Source organism: Motacilla alba, chromosome 13 (assembly GCF_015832195.1).
Source record: "Motacilla alba alba isolate MOTALB_02 chromosome 13, Motacilla_alba_V1.0_pri, whole genome shotgun sequence".
NCBI classification, from domain to species: domain Eukaryota; kingdom Metazoa; phylum Chordata; class Aves; order Passeriformes; family Motacillidae; genus Motacilla; species Motacilla alba.
This window is the reverse complement of record NC_052028.1, coordinates 7,807,551-7,824,175: the sequence shown is the minus strand read 5'-3', so window position 1 is coordinate 7,824,175 and position 16,625 is coordinate 7,807,551. Positions and strand designations below refer to the sequence as shown.

The following is a 16,625-nucleotide window of genomic DNA, read 5'->3' as shown; positions in this document are numbered from 1 at the left end:
CTCTGGGGCACCAGAGGGTCTGCAGCAGCACAAACAGTCTTGGGGTACTGGAAGTTCATTCCTCTGCAGGGGTAAGCTGGGACTGGGGTGGGGGGGGTTATTAGGGGAAAGCTTTCTGTTCACAGCCCATTAACTGGAGCAGATGTTAAAGATGCCAAAAAAAAAAAATAAAGAAAAAGAAACCTCAAGTCCAAGGATCTCAAACTCAAAGAGTTTCAAAGCTCAAAACAAGTATGAAAGCTTACACCCCCCCAGACACAGCTGACCTGAGAAGCTGAAGATAAACAGCACAACTTAACGTAAAATACAGCTTATTTCTCCATCCTATGCAAACTAACCCAAGCCAAGCCTCTTGCAGCTCAGCTGTTTTGAAAAAAGAAACTACTTCTATACTAAAACCAACATATTAAAATACTTGTTTTCGTTGAAAAGATAGCCCGAGTCTTGTGACTCGTTATTTACTATTCTGGTAACCCTGGCTGCATCTGCAGCTGATAGTGTTTCCTCCGAGCCAGATCAGATTGCCCTGGCCCGTGGCCAGCAGGCATGTGACTGCAGTACAGGGAACCCTCCACGCCAGCCAAGGCAGCAATGGCACAGAGACCAAGGGCAAGGATTAACTGCTTCCCAGCTCCTCAAACACCAGGGAAGCTCTCCTGCCAGATAGCAAAGGGCAAAAACGAAAACAAAACAAAAAAACGACACGAAGAAACCCTCCTCAAACACTACAGGGAAGTTAACTGGATTTTAAAAATAACAATCATTAAAAACTCACTTGGCCACTCTCCTCTTGGCCATCTGCAGCAGCACCCCCTCCCCTCCCTCCCCACACACACACGAGCATGTGAGGGAAAGCTCAGTTAATGAGAGACTCTGCTCTTTTGAGGGTTCCAGTACATTTAAATTGGTTTATATTTGGAAACGCCTCTGGGAGGCTGAACTCCAGCCTGGAGCTTCCAGGCACCTTGGCCCCAGCAATGCAGCCAGAGGAGCCCCTCAGGAAACACCTTCACATCTCACAGGGTTTGAGAGGCAATGAAACCCAGCCTGGCCAAGCAAAAAGGAAGCCCTGAGCCAAGCCCAGCCCAGTTCCTCCGGGGTCTGCCCGCCCTGCGGGCACAGGTGGCACCAAGGTGAGCAGCCCTGCTCCCACAGACACCACAGCACAGCTGCTCCCTGCTTCGCCCTCACCCACAGACACCCCCAGCCCCCTGGGTTTCAGTACCAACCCGAGACATCTTGCCCTGGTGCTGGAGAAACCAAACGAGCCAGACAGCTCCTCATGGATGAAAGCATCCTACTGCAGCCCCCTTCCCCCCCAAGGAAAACACACTGACCCTCAGCACTGTGCCCCCAGAGCAGCTCTGCTATTTAGGAGCCACAACATAATGGCAAAGACAGAAAGTAAGCAGCGGTTTATAAAGCTTAATTCACATACATTTGTTTCCTATCCTCATTCCTTACTTCCAAAGATGGTTTTTCCTTAAAAAGGAACAGCAAAACAAAGGCAATCCCCGCTGCAGGGAATGCAGGAGCGGGGCTCCCCCACAACTCAGTGCCCATGCTGGCACCACTGAGCACACTCATTTCACAGCAGCATAAGCTGCTTAAAAATTACTGGCAGAAAATGGGATCAAATCTGTCTGCCAGAGAGCAGAGAGGTGTTTCCCCAGGCCCTGTGCTCAGGGTTTCCTTGCCAGCCAGCATTTGTGCCACACAGGTATTAGTCACATGCATAATCTGTGTTATCAATGTGCTGCTTTGGCCTCAGGGACTAGGGGAGCCAAAATGTTTATGCAAGTACAGTAGCTTATTTCATAAGTCATGTGTCTGCACAGCTGACATCCACAGAGAGTTCTAAGCCTCTAAATCAAGTGTTAATAGCTAAACCCATCGGTGCTTTAGGAAATTAAAAATTGCTGTAAAGTGACTAATGATGCAAAGGTAGGCCTGGAGCTGGGCACCAAACTGATGGCAAATTTATCAACAGCCACCATTTGCAGAAGCAGCCTGGGCCTTTGAGAGAAGGCAGCTTTGTTCTCCAGCTTTGACCCAGCTCCCTTTTTGCAGGCAGTGGAGTGACCTACAGCCACAGCCCCTTCCCTGCAGAAGGGACTCTGGGGTGACATGCTACCTTCCCTGATCAGCAGGGCAGCACATCCCCCATGCTCACTGATCTGAGGTTATTCTGATCACCAGACGAGTGCACATCAGCTACTCTTGAGCACCTCTGAAAATCTGGGGGGTTTAAAGAAAAACACAGGAAAAAACAAAGAACATTGTCCTTAAAACAACTAGACTGCGATGAGTTAAACCAGCAACAGGATTACATTTTAGAATCACCAGCCCACTGAAGTCAGCACCCTTCTTTCCTCCAGCACAATTTGCTAAGAGGACAGGAATCAACACAAGTCTCAGGTTCACCAAAGGACTCGTCTCCTGACTTCCCCGTGACTTCAGTGGGAAAGCAGACACCTAAAGAGATAATAGTGTCCTAAATGGGTTTGCTGAACCTGTGCCAAAGCATCTTTGCATCCAGCCTTTGGTATTTAAATACACCTCTCTCACCAGACACATTCTGCATTGCTTTGAAAAGCAAGGGGGTCTTGCACGTCACAGAAATGAGGATGACATGCATTGTCACAGGGGCACGAGGACCCTGCCTAGACTGGGGGCACCAGCTGTTGCCCAGCTCTAAATGCAATCCCTTAAAAAACCCCAGCAAAACCCAAAATTACCAAAGGCTGCTGCCCCAGGAAATTCATTTCTATGAAATTAAACTGGATTTAATTAACTTCATTACACTATTAAAGAGCAATATTTATATCACCATGGAAACCTCTGCAAAGAATGGTGGTTACATGCTCCAAGTGCTGGTTATGCAATGGCCATGTCATGGGAATGATCCCAGCTCCTGGTGTGCAGTGAGTGCCAGTCTGCCTGTGTCTGTGCTTTCTTCCTCACCCCATCCCAGCTCAGCTCTGCTGAGCGTCCCTCCACGAGGAAAAGCCAGCACAGGGGATTTGGCCCATGTTTTCAGGGTTATTTTTCCTGCTTTTGACTTGGGATAGGTGCCCCTCCCCAGCACTCTGGAACTGTTTAACTTGGAAGGACAAAGGAGAACGGGCAAAGTCCGCTGAGTATATCTTGAGGGGGAATGTTTTGGGGGGAAGATTTGGAAAACAGCTGGGGAGCTGCTGTCAACAGAGGGTGGGAAGGCACAGAAATGGCTCAGGGAGAGACCTGGGAGGAGAGACAGGGCAGAGCTGTGGGAGTGGAGGAATCACAGTGGCTGCTCTGAGTTGCTGAACTTGTCTCAGGCCCCTGGGCTGGATCAGTGGCTCCCAGCAGTCATGAGCTCCCTCTGCTCCCTCTCTTGGCACAGCTCATCCCATCCACAGGCCCACGTGCTCCCTCTTTTCTGCCTTCTGTCCCCACATGACATATCCTCTGCCCTTCCTTGTGACTGCCTGGAGGTGAGCTTCTAAAAAAATTTAAAATACACTGTGTCTTCATGCTGCAGCACCACCTAATCCATGGCATTCAGGTAAGAAGTGGAATTGTGGAAAAATAAGTGAGCCCTCAGGATCTTTCTGTGTTCAGTAAAATATATCCTGATGTCAGAAATTTCTTTTTATAACATCAGAGAGCTGTCTTCAATAATGTCTCTAAAAAGTAGCTCTACAGTGGTTGTAAAAGGAAGCACCCTGCCACTCCCATCTGAGAGGAGATGAATCACTCCAAACAGATGGATTTCATCTGAACTCCCTCCCCATGACTTCAACTATGGAAAGAAAATACAGCTAAATGCCAGGGATGTGCTTATCTGTGTTACTTTGTATAATAACTGTCGAACAGAGAGGCTCTGCAGGTACCAATTGCCAGAGATTACAGCACTGCATTTCACTGGGGGAAAAGACAGCTCTCCCTCTTCCTAACTGTTTTTCTGAAACACCTTTGGAGCACAGCTTAGAGAGGGGTGAGCTTTGCTCACACATCAGGACAATACACACTAGAGGATGATTTCCCTAACAGGGCTTTTCCCCCTCTCAACAAGCCACAAAAGACCATTTAAGACATCACTGGGAGCTTCCTTATCACCTAAAGCACAGAAAACCCTGAACATCTGTGTCCTGTTCACACAGGACTGATGGACACACACACTTGAAAAAATCCAAAACCTCAGGCACATTAGGATGGCTTGGTATCACCAGTCCTTTGCTTTTGCAAGAAGACTTTAGACATTTGAAGTTACTTATCCTGCACTAAGAAGATCCTTCTAAGACAAGCTCAAGTGCTTTTGAAGGAGGAGTCAGAGAAGACAGGAGCCATGGCTCACCTGAACTCATTCAGGGCATCCACAATTCTGTTATATGCCAAACTCCGCTGGCTGGCATCAGCTGATCTCCGACTCATTTTCATGGCCTTGAAAACAATCATTAAACAGATAAGTAACAAAGAGTTACAGAAGCACAGAAAATGGAAAACCAAGTCATGTGTTTGAGTTTATCTTCTGTTCAACTGGTCATGCAAATAATTTTTTTAAGAGCTAAAGTGACGGTCCAAGTGCCAACTTTCCCATCTGAGGGAAGACAGGTGAGGCACGTTTGCAGCTTCTGCCTCTTTTGTGCTTTTCACCATTCAAGGCATTAAAGGGGTCAAAGTTTTAACGGCAGTGATGCAATTCCCACACCCAACATCAAGTTGATCCCACTTTTGTAACTAGCAGCAGGAGTTAGAAATTAATCTGACAGGGCTGGGAGAACACAGACAAGTGCAAGAAGCCAAAGCAACTGTGTTTACCTGTTCTATTGCACTCTTCAGTTTGTTCATGTGACTCTCAAAAAGAGGGAAGTGTGAAAAAAAGAACTCGTTAAATTTGTTGTTTTCATCTTCATCTCTTGAGAGTGAAAAAATAACCCCAATTGCTATCTTTTTCTTCCGAACAATTCCTGAGTTTGTACCAGAGCTGTCATCTGACAAGTTGAAGCTTTCATCCATGGACCTTGGAGCAGGCACAAAAGGGAAAGTTAATGTAATCCACTACTTAAAGTTGTACCTTGGTTTCCTGTGTGATTCAGTTCTTGAACATTTAACTTCAACAAATACCTTTTGCTTTAATGTGTTGTCAAATCATCATCTTTGATAACAACCCCTTTGTGATTTTTTACAAACAACTATTAATTGATTCTGCAATCACAAAACTCTGGAACCAGATTCAAAGTGTTCATAGGATCAGAATATGGTATTCTAGTTCTCTCCCATTCCTGCCAAGAATTTATGTTTTGAGTACCATTTTAGGGCTTCTTATCCTCAAAACTACAGCCCACAGATTTACATGTTGCTGAAGGCTTTCCAGTTAGTGAAAAAACAATGAACGCCATGGGGAACACAGAGACTAAAAAAGATCAGCCTGACTTACACCTGCGTAAATACCCCACTGAAAGCATCAGCAAGAGCAGATGTACATAAGCAAGAGCAGAATCAGGCTGGCAATGGTGTATGGGCAGCAAGCAGCCCTTCCACGCCCAGCTCACCAGCGAGGGAAGACGCCGTTCTCCAGGCTGGTGGTCTGGCTGCGCCGCCAGCGCCGCTGGTAGCTGCTGGCACAGCTCTTGTTGAACGAGGAGCCCGGCGATGGGAACGGAGTGATCAGCAGACTGCTAAGAGATGCTGCAAGAACAAGAGGAATAAAAACCTCTCCAGAGAAAAGAGCATTCGGAATATAATACCAGCAACTAAACCAAGTCTCTCAAGATACACTGACGTTGCTTCTCAAGTGCCTTCTCTTTTGCTTATCTATGTTTCTAATATAAAAATAACCAGTTTATAATGACATTAACAAGCCATGCAAGCATGACAAGGGTGGGACAGTCCTGCTGATTTACATAATAGGTAATGCACAGGATGCACCTTGCTCAGCAACCTGAGTATCAGGAAATAAATTCCTTGTGGAAAGGAGTAATGTTGATCACATCCTTCAACAGCCTTTACAATCCCAGCCCAAGTATCCATCATCCTGAATTCAGAGGGAGGAAAGGGGTGCTGTTGAGGCCAATTCATGTTTTAACATTACCATCATAGGAACACAGAATCACAGAATGATTTGGGTTGGAAGGGATCTGAAAGCTCATCTCATTCCATCCCCTGCCATGGGCAGGGACACCTTTCACTAGACCAGGTTGCTCCAAGCCCCATCCAACCTGGCCTCCTGGATTTGGAAAGGAGATGACAGCAAGCAGTGTTTAGAAACACTGCAAGTTCATTTCAATATTTAATCTGCCTTGCTTATTTGCAGCTTGTTTAATAAAAGACACTGCTGTCAGGTTACTGTGAGGTGCCCAACACACACCCTCAACACCTGCACCATCTGGACCTGTACAGAGAGGTGTCATTAATGTCCCAGAGCAAACCAGAACAATCCCATCTCAGCACTACTTCATGATGTGCAGAGATCCCATGACAAAGGAGTGTTTTTGGAGTTTACAGGGTTAACACATGGAACTGCCATTACCAGATCTTGCTATACCGCTGTCTCTGTCCTCATTCTGCTCCCTCCCAGGCATATCCATAGGGTTGCTGTGAACTGTAAAACAAGGAATACCAATTAGCAGGGGAATGTACAGTTCCTTTCTTGTTTGCAGATCTCCATGTAATTAATGAAACAAAAACATGCTCATTAATTCAGATCAACAGCACTGCACAAGGCCATCACCAAGAAAGGCTGCTTAGCTGAACAAACCAAAACACTTACCTGAGAAGCCTGTATCTGTTTTTCTGAAGTCCATACACCTATTTTAGTGCAAACTAAAACCAGGACTTTGTTTCTTTCCACAAATAATTTTCAATAAAATTTTATTGCACCAAGAGGATGTTGGTCACATTTGTAGTACTCAGTGTATAGGCAAAAACCCACCAAAACTCAAAATAAACACAACTTCATTCCTAGACGAGCTTTCTCAGGTATCATATATGTATTTTAAAAGGAATTTTGAATGATGTCTTTAAGAAATTGATACTTTTAAGTTGTGAGCAGTGCATTGGTTGTTCAACTAAGCTGTAAGCTGTCCAGATTCACAGTCTGCATATAGACAAGATCAAAGGTGTGTCAGGCTCAACAGTCTTTAAATGTGATATAATTTACAAATATGTGTGAAATAAAGCTACTCAGCCATGGAAATAAGATCCACTAAAAGCAAGAAATGTCCATTTTGAATGAATCTAATTTAGCTCTAATTTTTACACTTTGGTTGAAACCAATCCAGAACAAAATAGCTTGACATCATTGTTAAATATTATCCCCACAAATATTAATTCCATATTTAAATATTTAAGTTTCCAAAACAAAACAACATGGACCATCCCAAAGAGGACTATTAAATGCCTGCTGTCCTCTAGGGATTTTAAGGAATGTGCCCAGAAAGGTAAGGGAGCAAACACCACTGTCCATTTTTTCTTTTTTTTTTTTTAATATGAGATCTTATTTGCAGGGCTAAACTACAAATCCCCAGAGTTTGTCACCCCAGCTAGACTAGCCCACAGCACAGCACACAGCACACAGCAAACCTGCAAAGAAAGAGGCGCTCCGGATGAGGCGGAGCGGACCTTGCTCTGAGAATGCCCGCCTGGGGCTGCAAAGCTGGGAAAGACCTACATGGCAAAACGTAAAATACACATCAGAGAATGAGGTTAGTAAAGCAGAACAGTCCATAGGGAGGGGGCCAGGGCAGGGAAAGGTTTGAGCCAACATAAATGCAGAGTAACACAGGCAGGAGAAGAGCTCTGAGGCTTTACCAGAACACTGATGCGAGGATGAGTCTCCCAGCTGGGCTATACAGTATTTATAGATTAAAATAATAGACCCAGCTTTCCACTGTCTCCCATACAAGGATGGGGTTTCTCAAAAGGGCTTTTTTTTTTTTTAATTTTAAGGTTGAAAAATGATTAATTTATGCAGGCTCAAAGCCTAACTTGACCACAAACAGGAGATTCATCACAGAGTATAATGTTTGTTTTAACATCCACACTGGTGGGGTGCCTGGGAACACTGCTTCTGAAGAGAAGCAGGAAGGGGGAGAAAGAAGGCAGGAATTCATCTTAGTAGAACCAACAGAAAATTATAGGCTCAAGTAGTTCTGAGAATAGTCAGTACATAAGTTGAGTGAAATGATCACATAGAAAATAAATGTTAGTAGTCTCAGTAGTTCATTTTAAAAGTAAAACTGGATTATAGATATACCAGGGAAACAGTGTATTTACTGTACACAGAGCCAGAAAAAACACGTAAGTATTTTAAAGAGTTAATTGCCAGTCCCTCTCCTGTATTTGAAGCCAATGCTCACTTTCTGATTATACAAAACACGAAGGCTGCACCTCAAAGCTCCCTTCCATTCTCTTAGACCTCCAGTCATTAAAGTGAACACATGACCAGGGCCGCTTTGTTTTTTTTTTTTAACCAGCACATGTGAAAAAAGTTTGTAAACAGTTCCCAGCCAAAACACACAGACCCTCCTCCTGTCACAGGTGAGTCAGGAGCAGTCTCTGCTGCTGAGCACAGTTGTTAGAAATGCTGCAGTTACAGATTAACTCCTCTCCCTGCTTTACCTAGGGTCCCCTCTGTGCTCAAACGGGAACTGTAAACAAACACTGTTGAAAACTTGTGCAGCTCAATCACAATGAAAACCTCAGCATCCTCTTCTGGCTGGCAACCTTCTGCCTCTTGCCACACACCCTTGTCCTGAGGTGCCCAGACCTGCTGCTCGGTTCTTGGGGCAGTCACCAGTCACCTCACAGCTGGACACAGGTGAGCAGGTGGCACTGGCTACACCTGAATCACTCTGTGCCTAAGAGCTGCCTTATCTGAACTGGAACTTGCAGTTTAGATCACTCTAATGGTACAGCAAACTTCTGCCGAGCACAAGCCACAGCAAACCCTGACAGCAGATGAAGGTGATCTCCTGTCTCTCAGATCAGGCACCACATTCACTGCAAAAATCACAACTGAAGCCTGAAAGGACTGTGGGAAATGAATTTGTAGGTTGTAAGGTTCTTACAACCTTAATTGGTTTTCCTTACGAATAGACTACTGCAAATTATTTTCATGAGGTATACAGCTCATGAGCTTGAGAAGCATTTAAGTCACGCTTGGGCAGAGTCTTAGCAAAGTCAATGTGAAGGAAAGCAGTAAACACCTTTAAGATCTAGAACCACATCAGAGTCAGAAACCCATTTAAGAGTAACACAGTCATTAAATACACTCCTTACTTCCAACCCTACAAAAGCATATTTTACATACAGCAATATCCTGGAAAGCAATTGTGAAAATAAGCCCCTTATTCCACTACAACAGACATTTGCTTGGAAAGTCAACAATCAAAATGAACAGAAAGAGAGGAGAGAGCCATGGATCAGGCTGCTATGCTGGACAACCAAGCAGGGAAGTCCAGTCCTATCAGCTCAACTGTTCCCAAGAGGAAAGGCCAAGACCTTTGTTATCTAATGTTCATGGAGCCTCCACCCACAGCTCTTCCAGGGAAGCTGAGAACTGAGGACACCAGATGGCTTCTCAAGACTGCTTAGCTGCCATGGTCAGCCAGAGGAGAGAACACAAAGATACTCTGTCTAATCTGCTCCAAAGCTGCAGCACAGCTGTGCAAGGTTAACTGAGACTCGTACAGGACACGCGGCCACAAGTGCTCAGGTGGGCAGAGTACAGAGCAGAACGAGAATTATTAACCAAAATAAAACCAGGGAACCGAGCCAGGCAGAATCAGTCCTGCCTGATCAGAGATATGCTCTTCAGGAATTTCTACAGAATGTTATTTTCCAACATTTTCTGTATTTCAACTTAAGTATATATAAATATTTCTATTATGTACTTTGTATACACACATGCAGCTGTGTATACCGAATGACTGCTAATTCCCTGAACAGCCCAATTTATTCTCCTCCAAGCTCCACCAGCATGAATTTTCTGTTACACCTGTAGCTCTTTTAAAATTTGATTCTATTTAAAAGATTTGCATGTTCTGGAATCTATGTTTACTCAATTAAAGATACCAGCAAATAAAATCTGTTTGCAATTACCTATATTCCCAAGAAGTCCATTCATAATTGTACTGTGGTCAGGCTTTAATGTATTGCTGTCTTGATTAATGAACTCAAGACTGTCCTGCAACCTATAACAAACATAAAAATATAACAAAACCAGTGATTTGCATTTCAGTAGAATAGAGAGATAGTTCATTAGAGCCAAAATGGAACAGACAAGGTAAGAACACAGGCTTCTACTAGAAAAAGCTTTCACAGCCTAAGCCACATCCTCAGATGGGTCACTTAATAACAGAAAACGGATCTTTCTGTAACACAGTTTTGTAATATTTTTGTATTTTGATATTTTTGTGTTTTTCTTCATCCTGGACTGAATCTCCAAGGTCGCAGGTAGGTATTTTTGTCCTTTACAATATCAAACTTCACCATATCAGCATGGAAGGAATGGTTCATTCATGCCCTTAGAGCCAGCTGAGGTGAAGACAACCATGAAGAAAAGCTGAGGACACCACTGACAGGATGTAGCAAGGAGTTATTTTTTAAGAGAAACAATCTGGAGGGCCCAAAGAAGGTCCTGTGTGTTCTCACATTCACCTGCTTCTGTGCAATAGCTACAAAGTGCAGGCACTCACGTGTTCAGACTGCCGTAGATGCTGCTGCCCGTGCGAGCTGTGAACACCTTGCTGAGCATGAGCTGGGGAGGGGAGCTGGGGAACAGGAGGGAAAATGTCAGTCAGAAACAGTGCCAAGACAGGCTTTGCCTTCCATTTCACAGCCCTCCAGATTTTATTGACCTTAATGTGACATAACAGCCTTTTATTTCAAAGATTACATCAGACTGACTTTAAAGCAAACACAGGAATCCATTTTACTCTGCACTTGTGCCATTCAATTCACTGTTTATCAGCACTAAGGAGTGAGTCTTCTGAAAACACCTGCAGCAAAAAGTTAATCTTACCGGATCTGATGAATTTTCAATGTGGAGCCCTTGTAGCTCATGGCCACAGAGCCAAACATCATCTCTCCAAGCATGTTGGCATCTGAGGAGCACCGAGAACCCTGCAAAAAATCAAACACACCACCATTTGCTTTTAAGCATTTTAGAGGCACACTTCTACTAAAGCAACACACAAGAGAGAAAATATTCCTTATTTAAAAGATAAATATGCAAAATATCTTGCTGGAACAATGCAAAGTTGAACAGTGTAATCAAGATATTGCTAACAGAGAAAGTGATCTTCACACTGGCTGTGAGCTCAACCACTAAATCCATGCAACAAACCAAACCTACTTAGGTGAGAGGAAGCAGATTCCAACAGCACTGAGCCAGGAGACTGAACTTTTAAAAATGTGTTAACACATCTCACTGAATTAAGCCTAAATCTTGTTCCTGCTTGACAAGAAGAATCAGCAGTTCACTGGAGATGTTAGACTCTGCAGTGGAGCCAAACTGGACCAATGTTTACCTGACAAAGACTGCTTCATAACTTATACATGGATGGCATTTTCTATGGGATTAATCTCCCCCTGGTGCTTCTGTGATGGCACCAGGAAAGAGCTGCAGCATCACGATGCCAGGCTAAAGTGGTGCAATTCCTGCGTCTCTGGTGGCAGGAGCTTGCTGTAAGGCACACAGGCTAAATACCAAGGAGCAAAGTCACTATGCTGCATCACTGGCTAGGGCAAATTCTGCAAACAAAACCCTAAAATTAAAAAATTACTCAGGGCAATCAACTGGAGACAACTGCTCTGCAGACAGACTTCTTATATGTGTATTTTCAATGACTGTGATTACTGTCCCTGTGTCCAGGGCTGTTTCACCTCCAGGCCAGCAGAGTGTAAGTGCTGGGTCTCCACTTGCACCTTGCCCTGAATAATTTAAAATGTGGCAATCACTCACTAACAGAGCTCAGCCAGCTCTCAGGTGAGGAGGTTTGGCGCTGTGCAAAAGAGCAACACGTTTCCTTCAAAGTGTGTGATAGCATTCCCTGGAGTAACCCTTCAAAAGATCCCTTAAACCACTCACAGAAACAACCCTGCTGGAAGATGTTCAGTGCATCTCCATATTCCTCACGCAAGCTCTGAACAGCCAGCATCCTGAATAGCCATGTATGCCACACAGGACAGAAATACAGAATGACAGAATGGCTTGGGTTGGAAGGGACGTTGAAGCTCATCCAGTTCCACCCCCTGCCATGGGCAGAGACACCTTCCACTAGCCCAGGCTGCTCCAAGCCCAGTCCAGCCTGGCCTTGAACATTTCTAGGGGTAGGGCAGCCACAGCTTCTCTGGGCAGCCTGTGCCAGTGTCAGACAGTGAGCCTGGAGCACAACCGAGGACAGGGTGTCCCCACCACAGACCCCTACCAGGAGCAAGAATAGCTGTGAGCATCCCACTCAGTGCTCCTGCTCACACCAGCCCACAGAACAAGGGCAGGAACAAGGCAGTGATATCAGGCAAAAGGCAACACACTTACAAAACTTCTCCATTTTTAGTTCTTTTCATGCACTCTCAATTAAGCTGATGATACTTTTAACAGCCATACTTTTAACCTCTGAAATCTATCCCTGCAAGGAGAGGGGATGACTGAAAGCAGAAACCACAACTGTAAAAATGAGGGTACAACTCCAAGGTTTGACAGTGTTCAATGACAGGGCAGAAGCTGATCATTAGCTGGGCCTCAGTGAAATTTCCATCTCTCTGCCTCCCAGGACATCCCACTGCTCAGGTGCACTGTAGGCAGTACTGGAAAAACCAGAATTTAAAACCAGTCAGTATGAACCAGCAAGCTCCAAGGAAATCTCAGCATAGATGTTAATGACTCCGGGAAATAACAGGTTTGCCAGCATCACAAAATCCTGTCTCAAGAACACTGCAAATTACTACAGCCTCACACTATGATTGTTGTTTTTAAATCTGTTGCAGATCTCCAAATGAAGGACACAATTCTGATTAAATGTCAAGCCCTTGATGGTGGGTTTTGATTTCAACTTCTTGCAATTGTGAAAATACAATTCTAAAGCTCAGTAAAAATACTTTATCCTAAAGTATTGATTTTCTTTGTCAGACAGCCAAATTAAAGTGAAAATCAGCTGCTTTCAAATTTAATTATAGGGGTTTCCCTTTCCTCTGAAAGACAGACCAGCCCTGCTGAAGGCAAAGAGTGTGATAAGATGAGCCCATGGCCTGTTCAGTCTGCCATTTCCTCTACAATTAATAACAGTAATTTTACCATGCATAACCAAAGACACATGTTTCATGCATTTAGTATAGAAACACTGTTACAGCTCAACTCTTTGGGCCTCTAATGCTGCAAAATACAGGTCACTCAAGACCAAAGCAGAGTACAACCAACTGGGGAAAAGGGGTTAAATATTAAAAACCCAAACAAAAAGTAGCCAAGGAGCATCTGGCAAAAAGGGCACAGCCTGGGGCACTGACAGCCTGGACACAAACCAACTCCTCAGGTCACAGTTTAGAGCTCCCATAAAAACTGATCATAAAATACCCACGAGTGTTTGTGATTGCACATTAGCATATTAGAGGCAGTAACATTTGCATGATTTGGAAATTACATTTCTGAACATATTTACAGCTTTTAATACTCCCTTTACTGTACATATTGTCCTGTCAATAACTAAGTGTATCTGTAAATTAAAAAGGCAAAAGGAAATAAATTTTAAATATGAGACATAATTACAAATATGGATGGAACAAATCAGTATTTCACCTTGCAAATAAAGTTACTCATATATAATCAAAGTGCATTTAAACAAGAAAACATAAAGCAGTATTTTAAAAACCCCACTGTATTATATTATTTGAACTTCCATTTTATAGCCTTAAAAAATCAAACAAGAGAATTCATAAATACTGCAAATCCAGTAAGTAACCTCTGAGGTTACAGACACAGCAGTTAGAACATAGGAAATGCCAGGCTGAGTGAAGTCTGGACAAACTTACTCTGGCCCTTCTGCATACTCAATACTAAATTTTATTGCACATTAAAGAATTCTTGTATTTTTGTCTCTCTGCTGACTTGCTGGGGAAGCCTGGAAGGATTCTGATGAATGCAGTAGACAGTTCACAATAAATATGCTGTGGAAGACCAACTTGACAGTGTGTGGCACAGTCACACAGCCACTGAGATTTCAGTTCAACTCAGGAACATTCTGAGGGAGTGATACACATGAGGAAACGGGAACTCCAAAAGGAAAACTTTCCACAGCTTTAAAATACACCTTCCTCATGCCAAACACTAAAATTTATTTTCTTTAGTAACACTGAGCATTGTTTGCATAGAGCCTGCTCTGGAGCAGAGCCAGTTTCTGGGTAGTGGGGGGCATGGCTTTTCTTGGGCACACAGTGCACAAAGGAGGTTGCTTTGTGCTGGAAGGGAGCTGCTGACAGAAACGTCTCTTCCTTTCATAACCGCAGTTAAATGCCCTGCCAGGAAGGGAGGAACGAAAACACATCTTCAGCCACCTTACCCAAGCTGTGGAAAAGAGTGTGATGAGACAGAGAAAACAAGAATACACAGCTTGCCAAATATAGCAGGAGTTAACGTGACAGTAGGAAAGTCAGCACTGGAAGCTTCTTCATTTCTATCTGTGGGAGATTAAGACATCAGTAGTATTGTACTCCAGAGCAGGTTGTGGAGATAGCAGCTTCCCTCAAACACACAATTACTTCATTACAAAGAGTGAAAAGGGCTTAGTTCTATTTTAGGGCGGCTTAATATAAAACACTTGTGATCTGTGGAAGGAAAGATGACAAAAATATATCCGTGTCAGATGACTCCAGCTACTCTCATGGCCAAAATCTCTTATATAAAATGGAACTCAAGTGCACCAAATCCCCTAAAAAGCTGTTACACAGACCATCCCTACAGACAATGTGTCTCCTGTTATTTCCTTGGCATTTGACAATGAAATAGACTACTTCATCTACACCAAGATATTTGTGCTTAGTCTGATCACACCAAGTGAGTGTTATCACCTGGGTCACAAAATGGAACAAATGCCCTGGAGAAATTGCTGCCATTCAAGACATCCCAAGAGAACCAGCTGGTTGGTTTTAGACTTGATAATACCCTAAGCTACACAGTGTTAAACAGTCCTGAGTCATACCCAAGGTCTTGGTTCTGACTGAAAACTGCTCTCCACTGCCAGCCTCTCATCTCAAGTACTTTAAAACAGTCGTGCCTCACCTGCTGTTAGCATTTGACATGCATTATGGAGGGAAAAAAGGGGACTCACCTGGTATTTTGGGCATTGCTCTTTTGGATCAGAGAATGAGGAGGATGAATTGATTGAACTATCCAAGGAAGAGGAGCTGTCTCCTCCAGGCTTTAGTTGGCAACATTTCCCAAAAACTCTCACTTGAGCATCGCTGCAGAGTTTCTGAAATAAAGACAACACATGTGACACACTAAGACCCATCACATGAAATCACTGTTAGTATCATTGTACTTTCCTGCTTAAGCAACATATTTAACAGCTGAAAGGCTCATGCCCCAGGAAACAGGTAATAGAACATATTCCCATATCTCTTGCAGCCTGGCTGTTCAAAGGAAAGCTGAGCTCTCTTACTTCCAATTAGCAAGAAGCCAACAGGTCACTACAAGTCCATCTTCCCAAGTAGACTTTTTTAGACCCAGGATTAAGAGAGAGGATGGTACCAAAGCATTTAAAGGAAGGATGGCAATGTCCACCTTACTCCCTGTGTCTGCCAGAGTGGAGATGACACAGGAGTGTAAGCAGCAGCTCACCATTAATTATCAAGCAAGAATAACATAGAATTCAGAAGATTCATGTTACAAGGGCAAGTGGAGAGTAAAGATCCTGTTTTTCAGAGATCTCTCCCTAGCTGTGTAAGCCCCCTTGTCTTTCTCAAGAGTGGCACAGAGGTGACACGTTCCTTATGTTTTCTGTAGGAGAGAATAGTGAGGCTGAAAATGGACAAAGCTGAAAAACACAGTGCTACAGAGAAGGCAGAAAAGATTTGTAAAATTATGGAGAATCAATCCAAAAGGTAAATTCTGATAGAGATTCAGACAGAAAGCAGAGCAGAGCAAAGAGTTTAGAGGCCCCAGATGGAGCTGGAACTGATGCAGAGAATGGGCAGGATCTGTGTTCACTCCACACACAGAGAATTATCAATCACTGGCATGGGAGATGCTTCACTATGTTTCATTCACTATTTAAAAGCATTTGTGATTTCCATTGAGAATCCCAGCATCCCGAGCAGAATCAGCATCCACCAAGTCAATGCAGTTTACACAGCACTGGCATTGCCAACCCTCTTCACCTAAAGATCTCAATGTATTTTTCACACACTCGTTACACTTCAGCACACCCCCGTAAGGTTGGCATTATTTACATCTGCTGGTAGGCAGCACTAGGAGACAGAAATAGTCTACACTGCTCAAAATTCCACACTAACTCTGCCCTAAGACTTCCTCAATTACCATTTCCTACACAATCATCAAACCAGTAAGAGCAAGCTGGAAGTAAACCCTGCTGAAAGCAAGGTTTAAGGGACAGATGGGAACACAGAAGTGCTGTTATATGCCA

General features: G+C 43.8%; 1 protein-coding gene across 3 annotated transcripts in view; it reads right to left on the bottom strand.

Moving 5' to 3' along the window:
- The window catches only part of FNIP1 (folliculin interacting protein 1), a 65,186-nt gene that overhangs the window by 13,796 nt on the left and 34,765 nt on the right, over positions 1–16,625 (bottom strand). For 2 of the 3 annotated variants that reach the window (XM_038149973.1, XM_038149974.1), the window contains exons 3-11: positions 15,309–15,452; positions 11,009–11,109; positions 10,683–10,757; positions 10,087–10,178; positions 7,567–7,650; positions 6,515–6,586; positions 5,538–5,673; positions 4,804–5,005; positions 4,340–4,425 (exon numbers count right to left, since the gene is read on the bottom strand). In XM_038149973.1, the coding sequence (XP_038005901.1) occupies positions 4,340–4,425; positions 4,804–5,005; positions 5,538–5,673; positions 6,515–6,586; positions 7,567–7,650; positions 10,087–10,178; positions 10,683–10,757; positions 11,009–11,109; positions 15,309–15,452 (992 nt within the window). The remainder of the gene's footprint in view (positions 1–4,339; positions 4,426–4,803; positions 5,006–5,537; positions 5,674–6,514; positions 6,587–7,566; positions 7,651–10,086; positions 10,179–10,682; positions 10,758–11,008; positions 11,110–15,308; positions 15,453–16,625) is intronic. The other variant, XM_038149975.1, reaches the window with a different exon arrangement.